This window comes from Heptranchias perlo, chromosome 1, assembly GCF_035084215.1.
Source record: "Heptranchias perlo isolate sHepPer1 chromosome 1, sHepPer1.hap1, whole genome shotgun sequence".
Taxonomy (NCBI): Eukaryota; Metazoa; Chordata; class Chondrichthyes; order Hexanchiformes; family Hexanchidae; genus Heptranchias; species Heptranchias perlo.
Window position 1 is genome coordinate 12,267,297 of NC_090325.1, and position 21,807 is coordinate 12,289,103.

Sequence of the window (21,807 nt, forward strand, 5' to 3'; positions counted from 1 at the left end):
TCTAGATTTCCCTTGGTCTTTGCCCTGCTTTCTCAGACCATCTGTCCGGTCATGTTCTGTACACTCTCCCTTACTGCCTTTTGTTTCTGTCACCACTTTACTTCCCACTGACTTCCTGCATCAGTTCCCATCCCCCTGCCACATTAGTTTAAACCCTCCCCAACAGCACTAGCAAACACTCCCCCTAGGACATTGGTTCCAGTCCTGCCCAGATGCAGACCGTCCAATTTGTACTGGTCCCACCTCCCCCAGAACCGGTTCCAATGGCCCAGGAATTTGAATCCCTCCCTCTTGCACCATCTCTCAAGCCACGTATTCATCTTAGCTATCCTGTCATTCCTACTCTGACTTGCCCGTGGCACTGGTTGCAATCCTGAGATTACTACCTTTGAGGTCCTACTCTTTAGTTTAACTCCTATTCTAAACTGCACCCTCTGTCTTTCTCCACACAAGATAATTTCATTCCACTGGTTCAGGCCAGATACAGAGTAAATCGTAGGCAATTCAACACCTATTTTGGCGCCACATCAACCAGAGTGACCGATGATTCATCAGCTTATCCCACTTCAAATATAAAACACCTTTTTGTTTTGGGAGAGATGATTGCAATCAACTTGGTGCCGTTACTCTTTTGCAAAGAGAAGTTTAAACGACTCAGTGGCCACAAGCAAATGGAAGGACTGAGACATTACTGATTACTGTTCAAAGCATTCATTTTCGAATTTCTCCCCCTCCCTTCTCCTCCTGAAGGCGCTGACTCTTGGGGTCCACTTCCAGAACAAGAAAAAAAGACTTTCATAATATATCGCGCCTTTCATAACCTCAGGACTTCCCAAAGCGCTTTACAGCAAATGAAGTACTTTTTAAGAGCAGTCACTGTTGCAATGTAGGAAACGCGGCAGCAAATTTGCACACAGCAAGTTCCCACGAACAGCAATGAAATAAATGACCAGGTCATCTCTTTTAGGTGTTGTTTGATGGATAAATTTTGTCCAAGAGACCGGGAAGAACTCCCCTGCTCCTCTTTGAAAAGTGGACTGTATTCTACGAGATTTTATCACATGACCTTCAAGTGTCCCACCCTCACTGAGCCGCTGTAGGTCGCCCAACACGTCAATCCTCGTGACCTAGAGCAGACCAATCGGTCAGTAATGGTGACCGCAATACCCACAAACCTCTGTGCTCCAGAAACCACTATATCCATTGCGTGGTGTTACTGGTCAGAGCGTGCAATAACCAGGGTCACTTTGCATCCTGGGTGCATTGCGGTCCTTCTGTTCGTTACTTGTCCAGCTGGAGTGAAACAGGAGACGAAAAGGCCACCAAGGTTTTTCTCCCGGTTTGCTCGCAGGACTGTCCGGGAGATTAATCTTTAATTCCGGGAGGGTTAGCAACCCTAGTCCTCATCCAACCTTAACATGCAGATGCACAGTTTCCAACAGAAGTCCTTAATAACCCAGGGGTATAAAGGCCGACTGATAAACCCCACCTGCTGAGCAGGCTGAGACCAGCTAACCTTGAATGGACGGGTGACCACACAAAGCCATGGATTTCAATTATCCTTTGTGACCGACCGACCTTGCATTTATATCACGCCTTTCATGACGTCAGTATGTCCCAAAGTGCTTTACAGTCAGTACTTCTGAAGTGTATGCACTATTGTAATGTAGGAAATGCAGCAGCCAATTTGTGCACAGCAAGATCCCACAAACAGCAATGAGATAATGACCAGATCATCTAAATTCTCAATATTTTCATAAATATTGCTAAAATTGCTCACCCAGCTCCAAGTCGATGAGTGGTTAAATAGTGTGACTCGTTGATAGGACCTGGAGGAATACACCTGTCACCTGGGCTAGAAATCTTCCCACTTGGCTCCAGAAACTGTTTCCACTGGCAGGAGGGTCAATAACCAGAGGGGACAGATTTGGGATAATTGACAAAAGAGCCAGAGGGGAAATTACGAGAATTTTTTTTTAACGCAGCGAGTTGTGATGATCTGGAATGCACTGCCTGAAAGGGTGGTGGAAGTAGATTCAATAGTAACTTTCAAAAGGGAATTGGATAAATAATTGAAAAGGAAACATTTGCAGGGCTATGGGGAAAGAGTGGGGGAGTGGGGCTAAACAGATAGCTCTTTCAAAGAGTCGGCACAGGCACAATGGGCTGATTGGCCTCCTTCTGCGCTGTATGATTCAGTGGTTAGTGCGTTACTTTTTGAATAAGTCTCAACAGCACCACAAGTTATAGACCTTGCATAAGTGTGGGTTGCTTCATCCGCAGATGAGGAGGGTGAGCGATGAAAAGAGAGAGACAGGTATAAACACAATGACATCAGAGTTTGAAGGATGGGCAGAGAGAAGGGCAAGAGGGAAAGAGAGGAGGGGAGAGAGAGGAAAAGGAAGGGCACAGAGAGCACGCGACAGAGAGAGATGGGTGGTCGGAAGGGGGAGCAGAGAGAGAAAAAAAAGAAATGAGGAGGGGCAGGGGAAGAGCAAGAAACCAGAAACTTAACTGGACCAGCCATATAAATACTGTGGCTACAAGAGCAGGTCAGAGGTTAGGTATTCTGTGGTGAGCGACTCACCCCCTGACTCCCCACAAAGCTTTTCCACCATCTACAAAGCACAAGTCAGGAGTGTGATGGAATACTCTCCACTTGCTTGGATGAGTGCAGCTCCAACAACACAAGAAGCTCAACACCATCCAGGACAAAGCAGCCCGCTTGATTGGCACCCCATCCACCACCCTAAACATTCACTTCCCTTCACCATCGGCGCACAGTGGCTGCAGTGTGTACCATCCACAGGATGCACTGCAGCAACTCACCAAGGCTTCTTCGACAGCACCTCCCAAACCCGCGACCTCTACCACCTAGAAGGACAAGGGCAGCAGGCACATGGGAACAACACCACCTGCACATTCCCTTCCAAGTCACACACCATCCTGACTTGGAAATATATCGCCGTTCCTTCATCGTCGCTGGGTCAAAATCCTGGAACTCCCTTCCTAACAGCACTGTGGGAGAACCTTCACCACACGGGCTGCAGCAGTTCAAGAACTTTCTCAAGGGCAATAAATGCTGGCCTCGCCAGCGACGCCCACATCCCATGAACAAATAAAAAAAAAGGAAACACATGCACACATGCTCTCAAAGTTGTTGTGTCTTTGTAAGATACCAAGAGAAAAATTGGAGCAAAACCCACCACAAGGTAAATCAAGGCTGACCCAATGGAGGCCTGCATTCAATAAATTAATCAATTCTCATTCTGACCAACCTGAATAAAATGAAAAGGAGAATTTTCTGTCATCTTTGTTTCAATAACTTGTCTGCAATAGGTTGGGAAATCTGCAACAATATTGTTGAAACAAGATCGGCTCTGCTCGTAGCAGAAAAGATTATTTAGAGGAATCAATAACCAATGGGCTGCTCCTCTTTCAGAGAATGTTTGCTTCCATAGCCAGCCCGGTCTGCCTCAGTTTCACCAACAGCTGAAGTGATGGATACAAGAGTAAAATTGTGTCTGAGTGTCTCCTTCTGTTTATGAAAAAGAGGGACAGAAAAAGACCAGCCAGTCCACTGAATCTATCCCATTCAGTCGTGTTGCAAATAAGCAACACGACCTCTATTATACCACGCCCACCAGCAAAAACTCCAACTCAACTACAACTGGCACACACTAAATACCAATTACCCATTACCCACATCCTTGCCGACCTATACAGAAGGCTGAATAGCCTCATCTTCAAATCCTTCCAGAGCATTGCCTCTATCCACCTTTGTAGCCTTGTATCTCCTCCGACGCTGGCCTCCTTCGCACCTCCACCCCCCCCCCCCCCCCGTCCCCTTCCCCATCATTGGTGGCAGGGCCTTGGATTACCTCGGCCCTACTCACCGAGATGTTCTCCCTAAACTCTTCCACCTCTCCCTCCCTCTCAGTCTTTAAAAGCCTTCTTAAAACCCATCTTTTCAACCAACCTCCTCTAACTCTCCCGCCGAGGCTCAGCGCCCATTCCCTTGCTATTCCCCTCTGTAAGGCGCCTTGGCACATTAAATGAAACACGCTACGCAAATGGGTTGTTGCTGCGAGTTAGACGAAAACCAGCGTGAAACGGCCGCCTGTCCTTCTCTTTAAGAGTGTTTTGTATCGGTGACTAATGGTGACACTTTGGGAGTGTGACACTTGAAGTGTGTCAGATGAGCACTAGCCACGACTGTTATACATATATGGTGGTAGATCTTCCATGACACAAGTCGGATGATGCGCTGTTTCGTAAAGTCAGGTTGTCAATTTTGCCACCCTTTAAATAGAAGTTTATCATTTGCCCACTTGCAGTCTTTTAGAGTACAATGATCAGTATGTCCCCAGAATGTCTCCCCCCAATTACAGTAACTTGTTTCAGTTCACCCATCCAATGCCCTAAAGGATGGATCCTTCTCCACGATTAGCCTCAGTAACAACTTGCATTTATATATCGCGTTTAATGTAGTAAAACGTCCCAAGGTGCTGCACAGGAGCGTTATCAAACAAAATTTAACACCAAGCCGCATAAGGAGATATTAGTCAAGAGGTAGGTTTTAAGGACCGTCTTAAAGGAGGAGAGGTAGAGGCGGAGAGGTTTAGGGAGGAAACTCCAGAGCTTAGGGCCTAGGCAGCTGAAGGCACGGCCGCCAATGGTGCAGCGATGAAAACAGGTGATGTGCAAGAAGCCAGAATTGGAGGAACGCAGAGATCTCGGAGGGTTGTAGGGCTGGAGGAGGTTACAGAGATAGGGAGGGGTGAGGCCATGGAGGGATTTGAAAACAAGATGAGAATTTTAAAGTCGAGGCATTGCCGGACTGCGAGCCAACGTAGATCAGCGATGGGCGATGGGTGATGGGTGAATGGGACTTGGTGCCAGTTAAGTTACGGGCAGCATTGATAACAGCTTCAATGCAACTGAATACTTCCAGTAAATAATTAATACTCATCCTTAAATCTCCTTCCTTTGCCTCAGTCCCTTGGCTGGGACTGCTGAAATAAAATTAGTTTACAGCCATCAAATGTCTGTCGGTGGAAGGTTTCAAAAGCTATTTCCGCAGGTCTGTTGGCTGCACTCTCGAGTGTGTAAACTGTATAACATTTTAGGGACTGTTCTCATATGGGTTAAGAGGCTTAGCTTTGATGAAATAAGCTCTAGGAACTAGGGAGAACATTTTGGGAGCACTGGCTGATGTGGGGGAGGAATCACTGGGCACCGTTCTTGCAGGACAGGGAGCAGTCAACGGGCTAAATATATTTAAAGAATTCGGGTACAGTAATGCAAGTGGTTATGGTACTGGACTTGCTGCCCAGAGGTCACGAGTTCAAATCGCACCATGCTAAGTTGTGAAATTAAATATTCTGGAGCTTGGCTCACTGGTAGCATCTTCACCTCGGAGTCAGGTGGTCATGGGTTAAAGCTGTACTCCAGGATTTCAGCACATCATCTAGGTCAACACAAAATGCTGCATTGTCAGAGGCGTCAACTTCTACCTGTCTCTCCAATCTGGCGTGCTCTTCCCATATCCACCTAGACTACATTGCCCTCCCACATTTACATTCAGCACTCCTCTCCTAGATGGGTGGATGATGGGCAAAGTCACTTCAGAGCGAAGATGACCACGACACGTGTGCGTAGGAAAGAGTCACAGTCTGCGGTATTTGTGGGAGCAATCCAGCTCCATGGATTGGACAGCGATACACGTTGATGGCCACACAAATTGCACGTCTATTGTCCTTCTGTTGACTGTCGTTGGGTGGCCTTTGTACAACAATGCTTCTCTTCAGCTGCCAGCACCCTTGGTTTATGAAGAGTCTGGCTCCACAGAGGAATTTCCAGACGGCACGGCCTTTGACTAAATTGTTCCCGATTTCAGGACATTTCATCCGGAACATTATACATGATCAACGCAACTTTTATATTCATAGCTAGATAACCACCCAGAACATTTTTCACTGCCAGGTGGTGTTCAAGATATCCCGGCTCGGAGAGGAGCAAGAGAAACAATACCACACTTACCCAGGACTCGGGCTTGCAGCATCACTTTTATTGAGGCACTATCGTCAATCTCGTTAGTCAACACCATATCCTCTCTGATAACCCCTTCCTTGTGGGCGATGTACTCGCACTTAACTCGGTGACCTGTATGGGAGGGAAGAAAAAGGTCATTACAGAACAGAAGGATCAAAGGAAGCCCAAAGGACTTAGTCCCTCAGACACAGTGTGGATTTCTCAACAACAACTTTTCATTTATCGTATCTTTAACGTAGTAAAACGTCCCAAGGCACGTCACAGGTGCATTTTCAGACAAAATTTGACACCGAGCTACACATTAGCACAGGTGACCAAGAGCTTGGTCAAAGAGGTAGGTTTTAAGGAGCAACTTAAAGGAGGAGAGAGAGAGAGAGAGAGAGAGAGAGAGAGAGAGAGAGAGAGAGAGAGAGAGAGAGAGAGAGAGGTGTCTAGGGAGAGAATTCCAGAGCTTAGGGCCTAGGCAGCTGAAGGCACGGCCGCCATTGGTGGAGCAATGAAAATCGGGGATGGGCAAAAGGCCAAATTTGGAGGAAAGCAGAGATCTTGGAGGGTTGTAGAGCTACAAGAGGTTACAGTGATAGGGAGGGACGAGGCCATGGAGGATGAAAATCAGCCATGATTCCTGATCACTATTCACGGTCAGCTTGGCTCATGTGGTATTATCGCCTGGGAATCAGAGAATCTTTGGTTTGAACCACACTCCAGAATTTAAGCACCAAATCTAGCCCAACACTTCAATGCAGTACTAGTAGAATGCTGCGTTGCCATCTTTCAGATGCGATGTTAAACCGAGGCCTTAACTATCGCAGTTCAACTAGATGTTAAAGATCCTGTGTAACTAATTGAAGAAGAGCAGTGAGTTCTTCTAGTGTCCTAGCCTACATTCCTCCCTCAAAGAACATCACTGAAAAATAGATTCATTAATTGCACTGCTGTTTGCGGGACATTGCTGTGCAAAAATGGCTGCTGCTTTCACCTACACCGCAACTGTTTGCAGTTCAAAGTAACATTGTACGTGAAGCACTTTGAGACGTATGAGAGATCTGGTCGGTCGAATATAAATGCGGGTTCTTTCTTTCAATCATTTCTGCTGGTAAGGACATGAGCATCAGACGAGGGCAGGATCGGGCACAGCTGTGATGCTGTCCCGCTGCCCCTGTCCCAGCTCGACCAAGAATAATGAGCGAGACACTCCAGAGAGGCAGCTGGTTCCCGCAGAACCATAACCCAGGATGAATCATTCCCCCAGGGAGGGAAAAATATCTCTCATACTGCTTCAATGCAGCATTGTCTCAGCTCAATCAAGGTAGATTTATATGGAGTTAGTAATTTAACAGCACAATAAATCTCTCACATTGCCTTGATTATATTACCCCAATATTCTCTTCTTTGTAGCCAACAGCAGAGTTAAATTCTTTCCCTCACTTTACGATAATTATTGTGCGCAGTAGCCTAGTGGCAATCGTACTGGACTAGCAACTCAAAGCTCATGAATTCAAATCCCACCGTGGCAAGTTGTGAAACTACATTCAGTGAATCTGGCTCCGTGAATTTGACCATACAAGTTGCCAGATATTCAGGAAAAACCCGACGGCTTCAACATTACATTTCATGGACTCATACAGCACAGAAGGAGGCCATTCGACCTATCGTGCCTGTGCCGGCTCTTTGAAAGAGCTATCCATCCAATTAGTCCCAATCCCCTGCTCCTTCCCTATATCCCTGCAAATGTTTCCCCCTTCAAGTATATATCTAATTTCCTTTTGAATGTTACTATTGAATCTGTTTCCACCATCCTTTCAGGCAATGCATTCCAGATCATCATAACTCGCTGCATTAAAAAAAAATTCTCATCTCCCCTCTGTTCTTTTGCTAATTACCTTAAATCTGTGTCGTCTAGTTACCAACCCCACTACCAGAGGAAGCAGTTTATCCCCATCTATTATTCTATCACAACCCCTCATAATTTGGAACACCTCTATTAAATCTTCCCTCAACCTTCTCTGCTCTAAGGAGAATGATCCCAGCTTCTCCAGTCTCTCCACAAAACTGAAATCCCTCATCCCTGGTACCATTCTAGTAAATCTCTTCTGCACTCTCTCTAAAGCCGTGACATCCTTCCTTAAGTACGGTGCCCAGAATTGGACATAATACTCCAGCTGGGGCCTGACCAGTGATTTATAAAGCTTTAGCATAACTTACTTGCTTTTGTATTCTATGCCTTTATTAATAAAACCCAGCATCCCATATGCTTTTCTAACAGCCTTCTTAATTTTGTCCTGCCACCTTCAAAGATTTGTGTGTGTGAACCCCCAAGTCTCTCTGTTCCTGCATCCCATTTGAAGATATTGTACCATTTAGTTCATAATGCCTCTCCTCATTCTTCCTTTCAAACTGCATCACTCTGGACTTTTTCTTGACAATTTTTTCACAGAGCGCACTTGGAAAAAGTTGATTTTTAATGCAGGGTTTTTAAAAAGCATTCTCGATGGTTTAAAAAAGGGGCCCCTAGATGAAAGGTGGTTAATACGCGATTCAGAAGTTGCTTCTCCCAGAGAGTGAACAAAAGGGATTTGTTACTTTGTTATAGGTATTAGGAAGGGCACCATTGTCTCGGGAGGTCTTTGGTCTGAGAGAGGCGAAGTGGAAGAGGGGCAGTTTTTTGACACAGTGAGGGAGGCTTTCCAAAATCAAGAACACAGATCAAAAATGGCGGCCGGGCATTTTGGAAACAAGAATCTACACCGGCAATCGGGCAGCAAGGTGCTGCTAGAAAGTTAAAAAGATAGGAGACTACAGGGATAGAGACTCTGCCCCAGGGTTGCAGGACAGAATGCAGAGAAGTAGGGTACGGTAGCGTAGTGGTTACTTTACTGGACTAGTAATCCTGAGGCCTGGACTAATAATACAGAGAACGCAAGTTTAAATCCCAACATGACAATTTGAGAATTTGAATTCAGTTTTTAAAAATCTGGAAATACAATAAACCTGGTCTCAGTAAAAGTGACCATGAAGCTGTTGGATTGTCATAAAAACCCAACTGGTTCACTAATGTCATCTATGGAAGGAAACCTGCCATCCTTACCTGGTCTGGACTAGATGTGAGTCCAGTCCCACACCAACTTGGTTGACACTTACCCTCTGAAGTGGCCTAGCTATATAACTCAGTTATATAAAACTGCTACAAAGATTGCAGCGGTTCAAGAAGACGGCCCATCATTATTCTGTCTCAAGTCAAGTAAAGTGACCCACTGAAGTGGGGTAGCATTGTGTGTTCTTTATTTTGGATCATTACATGAATATAAAATGTATCCATTGATCTAAATGACTCTTATCCTACCTATTGTACTGCATGTTTCACCACCTCTAGTGTCAACTCAGTCCACCTTTGGAGAAACTGAATTAACACAAGTGCATAAGGCACAAGTAACCAGTCCAAACTGCTCAGAGATATTATGGTTGCATCCCTCTTTCATGCTATCCTACAAATAGATAGAGAGCAGTGTGAATCAACAAGTTAGCTGTACCAAAATCTAGAATCTTAGTAACTGTGTTAAGTTTCTACTTTTCAAACCTAACATTGAATTTGATCATATTATGATCACTGTTAGATAAATGTTCCCTTACTGTTAGATTATTAAGCGTGGCTCACACTATTACTAGATCTGGTAATTAGAGGTGGCTAATTGATGTACTGTTACCAACTGTTCCATTTTTGTTCCTTTTCTCCTTTCTTAATTATAGGAACAGAAATAGGCCATTCAGCCCCTTAAGCCTGTTCTGCTATTCAGTTAGATCATGGCTGATCTGTATTTTAACTCCATCTATCCACCTTGCTTCTGTAACCCTTAATACCCTTGCCTAACAAAAATCTATCAATATCAGTTTTGAAATTTTCAATTGATCCCCAGCCTCAACAGCTTTTTGGGGGAGAGAGTTCCAGATTCCAGGGCGTAGTAACAGGGCACTTAGAAAATCATAATATGATCAGGCAGTCAACACGGTTTTATGAAAGGGAAATCTTTTTTTGACAAATCTATTAGAGTTTTTTGAGGGTGTAACTAGCAGGGTAGATAAAGGGGAACCAGTGGATGTAGTATATTTGGATTTTCAAAAGGCATTCGATAAGGTGCCACGTAAAAGGATGTTACACAAGATTAGGGCTCATGGGATTGGGGGTAATTTATTAGCATAGATAGAGGATTGGCTAACGGAGAGAAAAGAGAGAGTAGGAATAAATGGGTAATTTTCGGGCTGGCAGGTTGTAACTTGTGGGGTACCGCAGGGATCGGTGCTTGGGCCTCAACTATTTACAATCTATATTAATGACTTAGATGAAGGGACCAAGTGTAATGTATCCAGGTTTGCTGATGATACCAAGCTAGTTGGGAAAATAAGCTGTGAGGAGGATGCAAAGAGTCTGCAAAGGGATATCACAGGTTAAGTGAGTGGGCCAGAAGGCAGCAGTTGGAGTATAATGTGGGGAAATGTGAGGTTATTCACTTAGGTTGGAAAAATAGAAAAACGTAATATTTTTTAAATGGCGAGAAACTATTAAATGTTGATGTTCAGAGGGATGTGGGTGTCCTTGTACACAAAACACAGAAAGTTAGCGGGCAGGTAAAGCAAGAAATTAGGAAGGCAAATGGTATGTTGGCCTTTTTTGCAAGTGGATTAGAGTACAAGAGTAAGGAAGTCTTGCTCAATTGTACAGGGCTTTGGTAAGACCACACCTGGAGTAGTGTGCGCAGTTTTGGTCCCCTTATCTAAGAAAAGGATATATTTGCCTTAGAGGCAGTGCAACAAAGGTTCACTAGATTGAGTCCTGGGATGAGAGGGTTATCCAATGAGGAAAGATAGAGTAGAATGGGCCTATACTCTCTGGAGTTTAGAAGAATGAGAGGTGATCTCGTTGAAACATTTAAGATTCTAAGAAGACTTGACAGGGTAGACGCTGAAAGGATGTTTCCCCTGGCTGGAGAGTCTAGAACTAGGGGATAGATTTCTGGACTCTAAGGGAATCAAGGGTTATGGGGATTGGGCGGGAAAGTGGAGTTGAGGTCAAAGATCAGCCATGATCTTATCAAATGCGGAGCAGGCTCGAGGGGCTGAATGGCCTATTCCTGCTCCTATTTCTTATGTTCTTATGTTAACTCCTATAAATGTTAGGCACTCTAGACTGCTTACGGAAGCAAATGATGCCACTGAACATCAAAGCCATCGATGGCAGTCCCAAACTCATAACTTTCACTAATGTCCTTCAGGGAACGGATGGGAAACACCCCTACAGGGTCTGGCCTACATGTGACTCCAGTGGTCGACTCTTCAGGCCCTCTGAAGCGCTTCAACAAGCCACTCAGTTGTAAAAACAATCGGCTGAAGAAAGCAGCACAACATCACGAGAAATACACGAGGCCTTGCCAACGTTGCCCATATCACGAGAACAGATTAAAAATAAAATAATCCTCATTTTCTTCCTGTGTAGCAAGTGTATAACGATCTCTCCTGTTCTCCCTTGGATCTCTGGAAGGGTTTCTTTCTGAAGAGCCCATTCAGTCCATCAAGTCCACTCCTTCCACAGACCCTTACCCAATCGATCATGGTTTCGACCTGACTTAATCTGCAGGGAATGCTCTCAAAACTTTCTCTCCGACCCCCAAAAAGGTACTCGAGAAAAATGACACATTAAACTACAGTCTCCACCGCTTATAACGGGCACGATTGTGCGAACGCGATTCGCCCACTAAATGCGATGACGCAGTAGCGTTAATGACACTGAAGCAAAACTGCCTCACTTTTGAATTCCAATCCCCCTTTGAGGTAAAGGCCAACATTCCAATCACCTTTTTGGTTACTCTTTGTACCTATGCACTAGCTTTTAGTGATTTATGCAGTGTGTGATTAATGTACAAATATGTGAAGGATTATTACTGCTGTTCAGGTGATTAATGGCTGCAATCGAGCCTTTTTCACCTCTTGGGCTGGGTGCAAAGGCAGCCCAGGCTAATAGAAAGAAAATCTTTTCTCTCTGTTGGCTGGTAAGGGTTATATGTTAAATGAATCCAGTTCCTGGTGAGCATGGAACAACAATTAAAAACTTGGCATTAAAAGCTTTTTTAAAAAAAATAAATGTTATAGGTTATGATTGAAGATAATTGACAAACGGATCAGAGGGGAGATGAGAGAATTTTCTCTGTAAGTTGCGTGTTGTCATCATTTGGAATGCACTGCCTGAAAGGGCAGTGGAACTAGATTCAACAGTAACTTTCAAAAGGGAATTGGATAAATACTTGAAAAGGAAAAAAATTGCAGGGCTATGGGGAAAGAGCAGGGGAATGGGACTAATTGGACAGCTCTTTCAAAGAGCCGGCACAGGCAAATTGGGCCGAATGGCCTCCTTCTGTGCCGTACCATTCTGTGATTCTAAGGTAAAATCAGACCTTAAAAGGGCATGTTCTTAATTTTAAAAAGTCTCGAAAACCCTTTTGTTCACTCAACAAACAAACACTCAATAAAACTTACATTGAAACATGTCACAACTCAAACATCAATTCTCCTGCCCTCCCCCTCACCTTTAAAGAAGAGTATGTGCTTATAGAATTAAAGGGGAGGGCGACTGTGGGGACAATTTAATTTATATTCAAAGTACTTTTGCGACACGTTTCGGAAAAAAAATGTAGCAACGATCAATAAAAATGTCTTCACGTTTGACGACTGCATTAACTAACCCTAACCTTGCCAACTAACCTTAATCCTCCCCTCTCTAGCTCAAAGGCACAGAGATCAATTGGGGTACAGTCACCCGAGCTGAGATAAGCCACCTCGGTACCGACTGAGGGACTGAACCCGGTACCTCTTGAACCTGGTAACTCTATGGTCTGTAAGCTCACTTAAATTCTGGGCGGCAAATTATATCTTTCTCTAAATACAGTTTTGTTAAAACCTCAGTTAACTGAGATGTAGGGAAAAAAATTACAATTATATTCGGAAAAAGAGGGTGGCCAAGAGCCCCTTAAACACTGATAATGGTGATATTGTAAATGAAAATAAGGAAATGGTGGACATGTTAAATAATTACTTTGCATCAGTATTTACAATAGATGGAAGAGGAAAGGATGCCGGACACCCAAAGGAAACTAATTTTGAATCAGGGACGGGGACTCACCATAACTAACTTAAGCAAATTAACAGTAATGAAGAAAATAACAGCACTAAAGAGTGACAAATCCCCAGGACCGGATGGTTTCCATTCCAGGGTTTTAAAGGAAGTAGGTGAGAACATTGCAGAAGTCCCAACAATAATCTTCCAAAGTTCTCTCGATTCAGGAACTGTTTCTTTAGATCGGAAAATTGCACGTCACTCCGCTATTTAAGAAAGGTGAGAGGGGGAAACCAGGGAATTATAGACCAGTTAGCCTAACATCTGTTGTCGGGAAATTACTAAAGTCTATAATTAAGGATAGAGTGACTGAAAATTTTCAGCTGATCAGAGAGAGCCAGCATGGATTTGTAAAGGGTAGGTCACGCCTAACACAGAAACATAGAAACTAGGAGCAGGAGTAGGCCATTCGAGCCTGCTTCGCCATTCAATATGATCAAGGCTGATCCTCTATCTTAATACCATAATTCCAGCTCTCTCCCCATATCTCTTGATGCCATCTGTGTCAAGAAATCTATCTATCTCCTTCTTAAATATATTCAGTGATTTGGCCTCCAAAGCCTTCTGTGGTAGAGAATTCCACAGGTTCACCCCCTCTGAGTGAAGAAATTTCTCCTCATCTCAGTCCTAAATATACTCAACGACTGAACATTCACAGCCCTCTGGAGTAGAGAGTATCAAAGATTCTCAACCCTCTGAGTGAAGAGTACTACAGCTATACAAAGCCCTGGTTAGACCACACCTGGAGTACTGTGTTCAGTTCTGAGCACCACACCTTAGGAAGGATATAATGGCCTTGGAGGGAGTGCAGCGTAGATTTACCATAATGATAGCTGGACTCCAAGGGTTAAATTTCGAGGAGCGATTACACAAACCAGGGTTGTATTCCCTGAAATTTAGAAGATTAAGGGGTGATTTGATCGAAGTTTTCAAGATATTAAGGGGAACTGATAGGGTAGATAGAGAGAAACTATTTCCGCTGGTCAGGGAGTCTAGGACTAGGGGACATAGCCTAAAAATTAGAGCCAGGACTTTCAGGAGTGAATTTAGGAAACACTTCAACACGCAAAGGGTGGTAGAAGTTTGGAACTCTCTTCCGCAAACGGCAGTTGATGCTAGCTCAATTGTTAACTTTAAATCTGAGATTGATAGATTTTTGTTAACAAAAGGTATTAAGGGATATGGGGCTAATGTGAGTATATGGGAGTTAGGTCACAGATCAGCCATCATCTCATTGAATGGCGGAACAGGCTTGAGGGGCTAAATGGCCTACTCCTGTTCCTATTTTCCTAGTGGAGCAAGACGAATATCAGTCCTAATCGATTAAGTGCAGACTTCCCAAAAATTATTGTTCACCAACACCTTCGGGAGAGGAAGGAAAACTTGAGTTACATCGATACTACAGCAGTGAAAAAGGCCATTTGGCCAGACTTGCCCGTGCCGGTGTTTATGCTCCACACAAGCCTCCTCCCTCCCTACTTCATCTAACCCGATCAGCATATCCTTCTATTCCATCAAGGTTCTATACAAGTTTAACATAACTTCTTTGCTTTTCAATTCTACCCATCTAGAAATGAACCCAATGCTTGATTTGACTTTTTTTAAGAAATGGCCTTATGACCTGCGTTGCTACTTTTAGTGATTTGTGTACCTGTACCCCTGGATCCCTCTTTCCCATTTAGACTCATTATCCAAGTGTGGATGGTGTGGAGCAACTTAAAAGGCTTCAGTCAAATATCTGTTGACCTTCAAAATGGAAGATGGTGTCTCCACGACATAGGCTTTCATAAAATCACAGAAAGGTTACAGCACGGAAGGAGGCCATCCAGCCCATCGAGTCCGTGCCAGCTCTATGCAAGAGCAATCCAGCGAGTCCCACTCCCTCGCCCTATCCCTGCAAATCTTTTCCTTTCAAGTACTTATCCAGTTCCCTTTTGAAGGCCATGATTGAATCTTCCTCGACCACCCCCTCTAACCAGGGGGTAGTGGAGGCAGATTTCTAATTTCAAACCAGGAACTGCGGACCCAGGGAGTCAGTGAGGTCATCGGGCTTTTTTTTTTTGCCTGTCACCAGATTTCTATAATTGGCTCGAGAAATGCGAACATTCGTATGTTACTTCAGTGGCTGTTACACCAATAAAGAACGGTCTCTTCAAATGAACAGCTGGGATTGTTCTCCTTAGAGCAGAGAAGGTTAAGAGGAGATTTAATAGAGGTGTTCAAAATTATGAAGGGTTTAGATAGAGTTAATAAGGAGAAACTTTTTCCACTGGCAGAAGGGTTGGTAACCAAAAGACACAGATTTAGGGGAATTGGCAAAAGAACCAGAGGCGACATGAGGAAACATTTTTTTTTGTTATGAGCAAGTTGTTATGATCTGGAATGCGTTGCCTGAAAGGGCGGTGGAAGCAGATTCAACAATAACTTTCAAGAGGGAATTGGATAAATATTTGAAGGGAAAAAAATTACAGGTCTACGGGGAAAAGAGCAGGGGAGTGGGACCAATTGGATAGCTCTTTCAAAGAGCTGGCATAGGCATGGTGGGTTGAATAGCCTCCTTCAGTGCTGGATGATACTACTATGAAAGCACCGAATTCCACGGGTAGCTGACATGGTCTTTCAGAGATTCGATATTCTGGAAAAGTGCCAATGCTTTTTGAGAATCTTGCCACGCGGAAAACTCCCAAAGCCACTGTTTTATGAAAAGGTATGGAATAATTAGCAAGCTTAAACACCTCGCGCTCTATCCTAGATCTAATTGGTGTCAGCCGTGGCTTGGTTGGTAGCACTCTCGCCTCTCGAGTCAGAAGGTCGTGGGTTCAAGTCCCACTCCAGAAGTGTGAACCCACATAATTTAGGCTGACACTTCCAGTGCAGTACTGATGGAGTGCTGCACTGTTGCAGGTGCCGTCTTTCGGATGAGATGTTAAATGGAGGCCCTGTCTTATCTCTCAGGTGGGCATAAAAGATCCCCTAGCACTATTTTGAAGAGCAGGGAAATTCTCCCCGGTGTCCTGGCCAATACTTATCCCTCAACCAACATCACTAAAAAAAAAGTTTGCCTGGTTACCATCACATTGCTGTTTGTGGGACCTTGCTGTGCACAAATTGGCCGTCGCATTTCCTACATTACAACAGTGACTACACTTCAAAAGTACTTCATTGGCTGTAAAGAGCTTTGGGACGTCCGGAGGTTGTGAAAGGTGCGATAGAAATGAAAGGATTTCTTTCTTCTAATCCCATCTTAGCTGCACAAGCACCCACCCTGCACTGCTGGCAGCAGACTGCCTTTATATTAGTCTTAGCTGGATGACGCTAGACACAAAGTAACACGTCTAAAGTTACTCCTAATTGCTAGTACACCGGAATGATGACTTCTTAATGGGAAAAGACGGTACAGTTTGTTTCTGCGAATGTCCTTGAAGAATTAAATGGACAAAACTAATATTGCACTCTACATACTATACGCCGAAGCCTCTGTTGCATAGCAACAACCTCTGTCCAAGAGACTGTTATTCGAGTGCCTTGCAATGAATTCAGACACAATCACCAACTTCACCCATGAAGAGCAGGCACTTAGCTCCCCAAGGACTCAGCTGGTAATCATACTGCCCAGTACTGGACTGACTTGTACAGAACAGGAAGGTCCCAGGTTTGATCCCTAGTCTGTGCTGAGTCGGCTGGTCTCATGCAGAGCACGTCAGGGTCACTACGGTTGGCCTCAGCGCCCCAGGGATCAGGGGAGGGGGGAAGAAATATCAGCTGGTGCTCCTGCTCCTGGGTTTGTGACGCTCGAGCAGCCTGCCAAGGTTCGCTCCCTAGTCCCGTGTATTTTTTTTTATTCGTTCATGGGATGTGGGCGTCGCTGGCGAGGCCGGCATTTATTGTCCATCCCTAAGAGAATGGTTAAGTGGGTGAGGTATGGGAGGACGAATGGCATGTTGGAACTCTACCCCTGCGAGTCAAGGGTCTTCAGGAGAAGGAGGTTGGGGGGGGGGAGGGGGGGTCGCAGAGCTGGGAGGAGCTCCGGACGGCAAAGTGGAGAGTAGGCGGGAGGGCAAAAAGGGAGGGGAGGGGAGAGGAAGGAGGAGAGAGATGGGAGAGGAAGAAACAAAAGGGAAAGAGGGAGGATAGAGGAATGGGGAGGGACAACTAAGAACAAAAAAGCCAAGCATCTCGTCATTTGTTGTTGGAAAACAGATTTTGATTGATTTGTTTCGATGCTCACTGCAGTTAGCATGAAGAGAAGATTGGGGGGGGGGGGGAAACAAGGCAAGGGAATACACAATAAATGGAGAATACTGAGAGGTGTAGAGGAAGTGAGGGACCTTGGAGTGCATGTCCACAGATCCCTGAATGTAGCAGGACAGGTAGATAAGGTGGTTAAAAAGGCATACAGGATACTTTCCTTTATTGGCCAAGGCACAGAATATAAGAGCAGGGAGGTTATGCTAGAACTTCATAAAACATTGGTTAGGCCACAGCTTGAATAATGCACACAGTTCTGGTCACAACATTACAGGAAAGATGTGATTGCACGAGAGAGGGTACAGAGGAGATTTACAAGGATGTTGCCAGGGCTGGAGAATTTTAGCTATGAGGAAAGATTGGATAGGCTGGGGTTGTTTTCTTTGGAACAAAGGAGGCTGAGGGGAGATTTAATTGAGGTGTATAAAATTATGACGGGCCTAGATAGAGAGGATAGAGAGGATCTATTTCCCTTAGCAGAGGGGTCATTGAGCAGGGGGGATAGATTTAAAGTAATTGGTAGAAGGATTAGAGGGGAGCGGAGGAGAAATATTTTCACCCAGAAGGTGGTGGGGGTCTGGAACTCACTGCCTGAAAGGGTGGTAGAGGCAGAAACCCTCAACTCATTAAAAAAATACCTGGATGTGCACTTGAAGTGCCGTAACCTAAAGGGCAACGGACCAAGTGCTGGGAAGTGGGATTAAGCTGGATAGCTGTTTTTCGGCTGGCGCAGACACGATGGGCCGAATGGTCTCCTTCTGTGCCGTAACTTTCTATGATTCGAACTATATGTTTGTTAAATTGCTTCTGGACAGAATCCCAGGTGCAACATAATAGCCATGGCTTCAAATTGCTCTTGCACAGTTTGCAAAGTAACTCAAAAATCAGACTGTGTCAGAGTCTTGAAGCAGGAAATTTAAGCTATTTAGATGACATTGTTTTCGTTGAACTATTCTGACAGTTATCTGTCTTTTTTTGTGCTCATCAAGGGAAGGCGAGGTGGAGGGGGTGGCAGAGGGGAAGGGAGAGGGCAAGACGGGGGGGGGGGGGGGGAGGAAAGAGAAGGAGGAGAGAGGCGGAAAACAGAAAGGGAAGGAGGGAGAACTAATATAAGAGCCAAAAAGAGGCCAAGCATCTCTTGCCCATGTTTCGTCAGGAAAACAGATTTTGATTAATTTGTTTCTCTTTATTTGTTTTGATGCTCACTACAGTTAGCATGAAGAGAAAACTGTACGTTTGTTAAATTGCTTCTGGACAGAGTCCCAGGTGCAACATAATAGCCATGGCTACAAACTGCTCTTACACAGTTTGCAAAGTAATTTAGAAATCAGACTGTGTCAGAGTCTTGTAACAGGAAATTTAAGCTATTTAGATTAGGTTGTTTTCGTTAAATGATTCTGACAGTTTTTTTTTTGAGCTCGTCGAGGTGAGGGGTATTGATGGTAGGGAATGGGACATTTCTCCATTTCAGAAGCATAGTGTCAGCATCAAACACCCCCAGATCAGCCACAGCACAGTTAGATGCAGAGTAAAGCTCCCTCTGATCCACTCAGATTCAGGAGTAACGGGAACGTGGAACTCGCTACCACAAGGAGTAGTTGAGGCGAATAGCATAGATCTAATGAAGGGAAATCTAGATAAGTACACGAGGGAGAAAGGAATAGAAGGTTGTGTTGATGAAGTAGGGTGGGAGGAGGCCCATGTGGAGCACAAACGCCGACATGGACCAGTTGGGCCGAACAGCCTGTGCTGCAAATTCTACTCCAAAAATATGCCTCAGACGCAACATCTGAATGAAGCCCCATCCTTTCGCTCCACCATTTATGGCAGAGCCTGGCTCCTACTCTCCAGAACGAGCTGTCTAAATCTCTCCGCCTCGGCTTTTAAAAAAAAACCTCAACGTCCATCTCTTCAACCCAGCATTTGGTCACCCCTCAATCTCTCCTTTCTCGGCTCAGTGTCCATTTTCTGTACGCATGCATGCACGCGCGCACACACACAGCGAAGTTTCTTGGGACATTTTTGTTTACATTTAAAAGCTGTTGCTGGGATCGAATGTATTGCAGAGGTTCAGTCAGCTAAAACTGTGCAGCTTCCAGCCAGGAGCAGGTAGGATTCTCTGTCGTCGGGTGGGAAAACATCCCGTTCTCAGCGATAGGACTACCTTGCCAGGCCCCGCTAATAAAAGAAAGACTTTATAATTATACAGCGCCTTTCACAGTCTTAGGACGTCCCAAAGCGCTCCACAGCCAATGAAGTACTTTTGAAGTGTAGTCACTGTAGTAATGTAGGAAACATGGCAGCTAATTTGCGCACAGCAAGATCCCACAAGCAGCAGTGAAATAAATGACCAGATCGCCTATTTTAGTGACGTTGGTTTAACATCTCATCCGAAAGACGACACTTCCGACAGTGCAGCCCTCCCTCAGTACTGCACTGGGAGAGATTGTCTCCGGAGTGGGGCTTGAACCCACGGCCTTCTGACTCAGAGGCGGGAGTGCTACCCACTGAGCCACGGCTGACACTTCACTAGCTTGTGCTGAGTATGCATTTCCAGCGAGGCCACAGAATGTTCAGGTTCTGTTCCACAGAACAACGGGCTTCAAAGTTGCTGTATGAGTTTCTTTTTTTGGGGGGGTAACTGGACATGACCTTTGACACCAACCTTGGTCAAATTAAGCTTCAAAGAGGGAAAAAAAACAATTAAATGCTGCCCAGCGTGAACTTGCACGGCAGCGCAACCAAGGCAAGGTCCACTCCTCTGGCACCAGCACTTAAAAAGGGCAAGGCAGTGGTCAGGGAACACCCTCAGGTGAACGACATAATTTGCAACAGCATTTGCCTTATGGCATCTCTGTAGGTAGTGCAGGCTGCAAGAAGTTGTTCAGAAACCAGACTCCAGGTTTCTGGTTACTTATATACAAAGCCATGGGAGATCTACTAGTACTGTTACATAGAATTTGCAGCACAGAAACAGGCCATTCGGCCCAACTGGTCTGTGCCGGGGTTTATGCTCCACACGAGCTTCCTCCCACCCCTCTTCATCTAACCCTATCAGCATATCCTTCTATTCCTTTCTTCTTCGTGCACTTATCCAGCTGCCCCTTAAATGCATCTGTGCTATTCGCCTCAACTACTCCACTTTCTCACCACTGAATAAAGATGCTACTCCTGAATTTTTAATTGGATTTATCAGTGACGACCTTGTATTGATGGCCCTAGTTTTGGACAGCCCACGAGTGAAAACATTGTATTGTGAGGTTAACCCTTATCCACGTTACAAAGCATGCGCTAAGGGAGATTTACACAAACCTATCCTGTCATCAAAATGGCAGCCATGTAAACAGAGTTCATTTTTGATACCGGCCGTGCATGGAATTGGTCTTGCTGGAAATCTTAAGGCAACATATCTTCCCTATATAAAATCATAGAATCTTACAGCACAGAAGGAGGCCCTTTGGCCCATCATGCCTGTGCTGGCTCTTTGACAGCGCTGTTCAATTAGTCCCATTCCCCTGCTCTTTCTCCAGAGCCCTACAATTTTCTCCCCTTCAAGTATTTACCCAATTCCTTTTTGAAAGTTACTACTGAATCTGCTTCCACCACCCTTTCAGGCAGTGCATTCCCGATCATAACATCTCGTTGCGTAAAAAATTTTTTCCTCATCTCCCCTCTGGCTCTTTTGCCAATGACCTCAAATCTGTGTCCTCTGGTTACCAGCCCTTCACCCGCTGGAAACAGTTTCTGCATATTTGCTCTATCAAAACCCCTCATGATTTTGAACACCTCTATTAAATCTCTCCTTTAACCTTCTCTGTTCTGAGGAGAACAATCCCAGTTATCATAACAGTGGATGTTCTCCTTCAAAACCATCTTTTCAAGCAATCGGATGAGATAAAACACAATTCTCCCTCACTTCAAAGTGAAATCTACACAATGAAAGACACCCTAACAGGTGATGATGGAAAGTGGCAGACAATGGAGAGTCCTCAAATTTAGACCTTGCACACAGAACATCACAGAAATGCTCTGGGGACAGGAACAAAGACAAGTAGAATACAAAGAAAGGAAACCGAATTTAATCATTCTTACGCTGGGAAGTTGATTTATGTCAAACAGTAAGAGATTGAAGTTAACAGATTGTGATAAAACTTTGTTCAAAATGTCACAAAGAAAACCTGGTGAAAAATCAGAGGGTTCCACCAAATTTCGTTTTTTTTGGAAAACTTTAGTGTCAGAATTATAAAATTCTGGAGTATTGTGTCCAGTTTTGGGCACCGCACTTCAGGAAAGATGCGAAGGCCACAGAAAGGGGGCAGAAGAGATTTACTAGAATGATTCCT

The 21,807-nt window shown here is 44.7% G+C and overlaps 1 protein-coding gene across 2 annotated transcripts in view; it reads right to left on the reverse strand.

Annotated features, from left to right (window-relative positions):
• Positions 1-21,807, reverse strand: part of adissp (adipose secreted signaling protein) — a 157,867-nt gene that overhangs the window by 30,975 nt on the left and 105,085 nt on the right. For both annotated transcript variants that reach the window (XM_067980714.1, XM_067980725.1), the window contains exon 5: positions 6,043-6,165. In XM_067980714.1, coding sequence (XP_067836815.1) covers positions 6,043-6,165 — 123 coding nt within the window. The remainder of the gene's footprint in view (positions 1-6,042; positions 6,166-21,807) is intronic.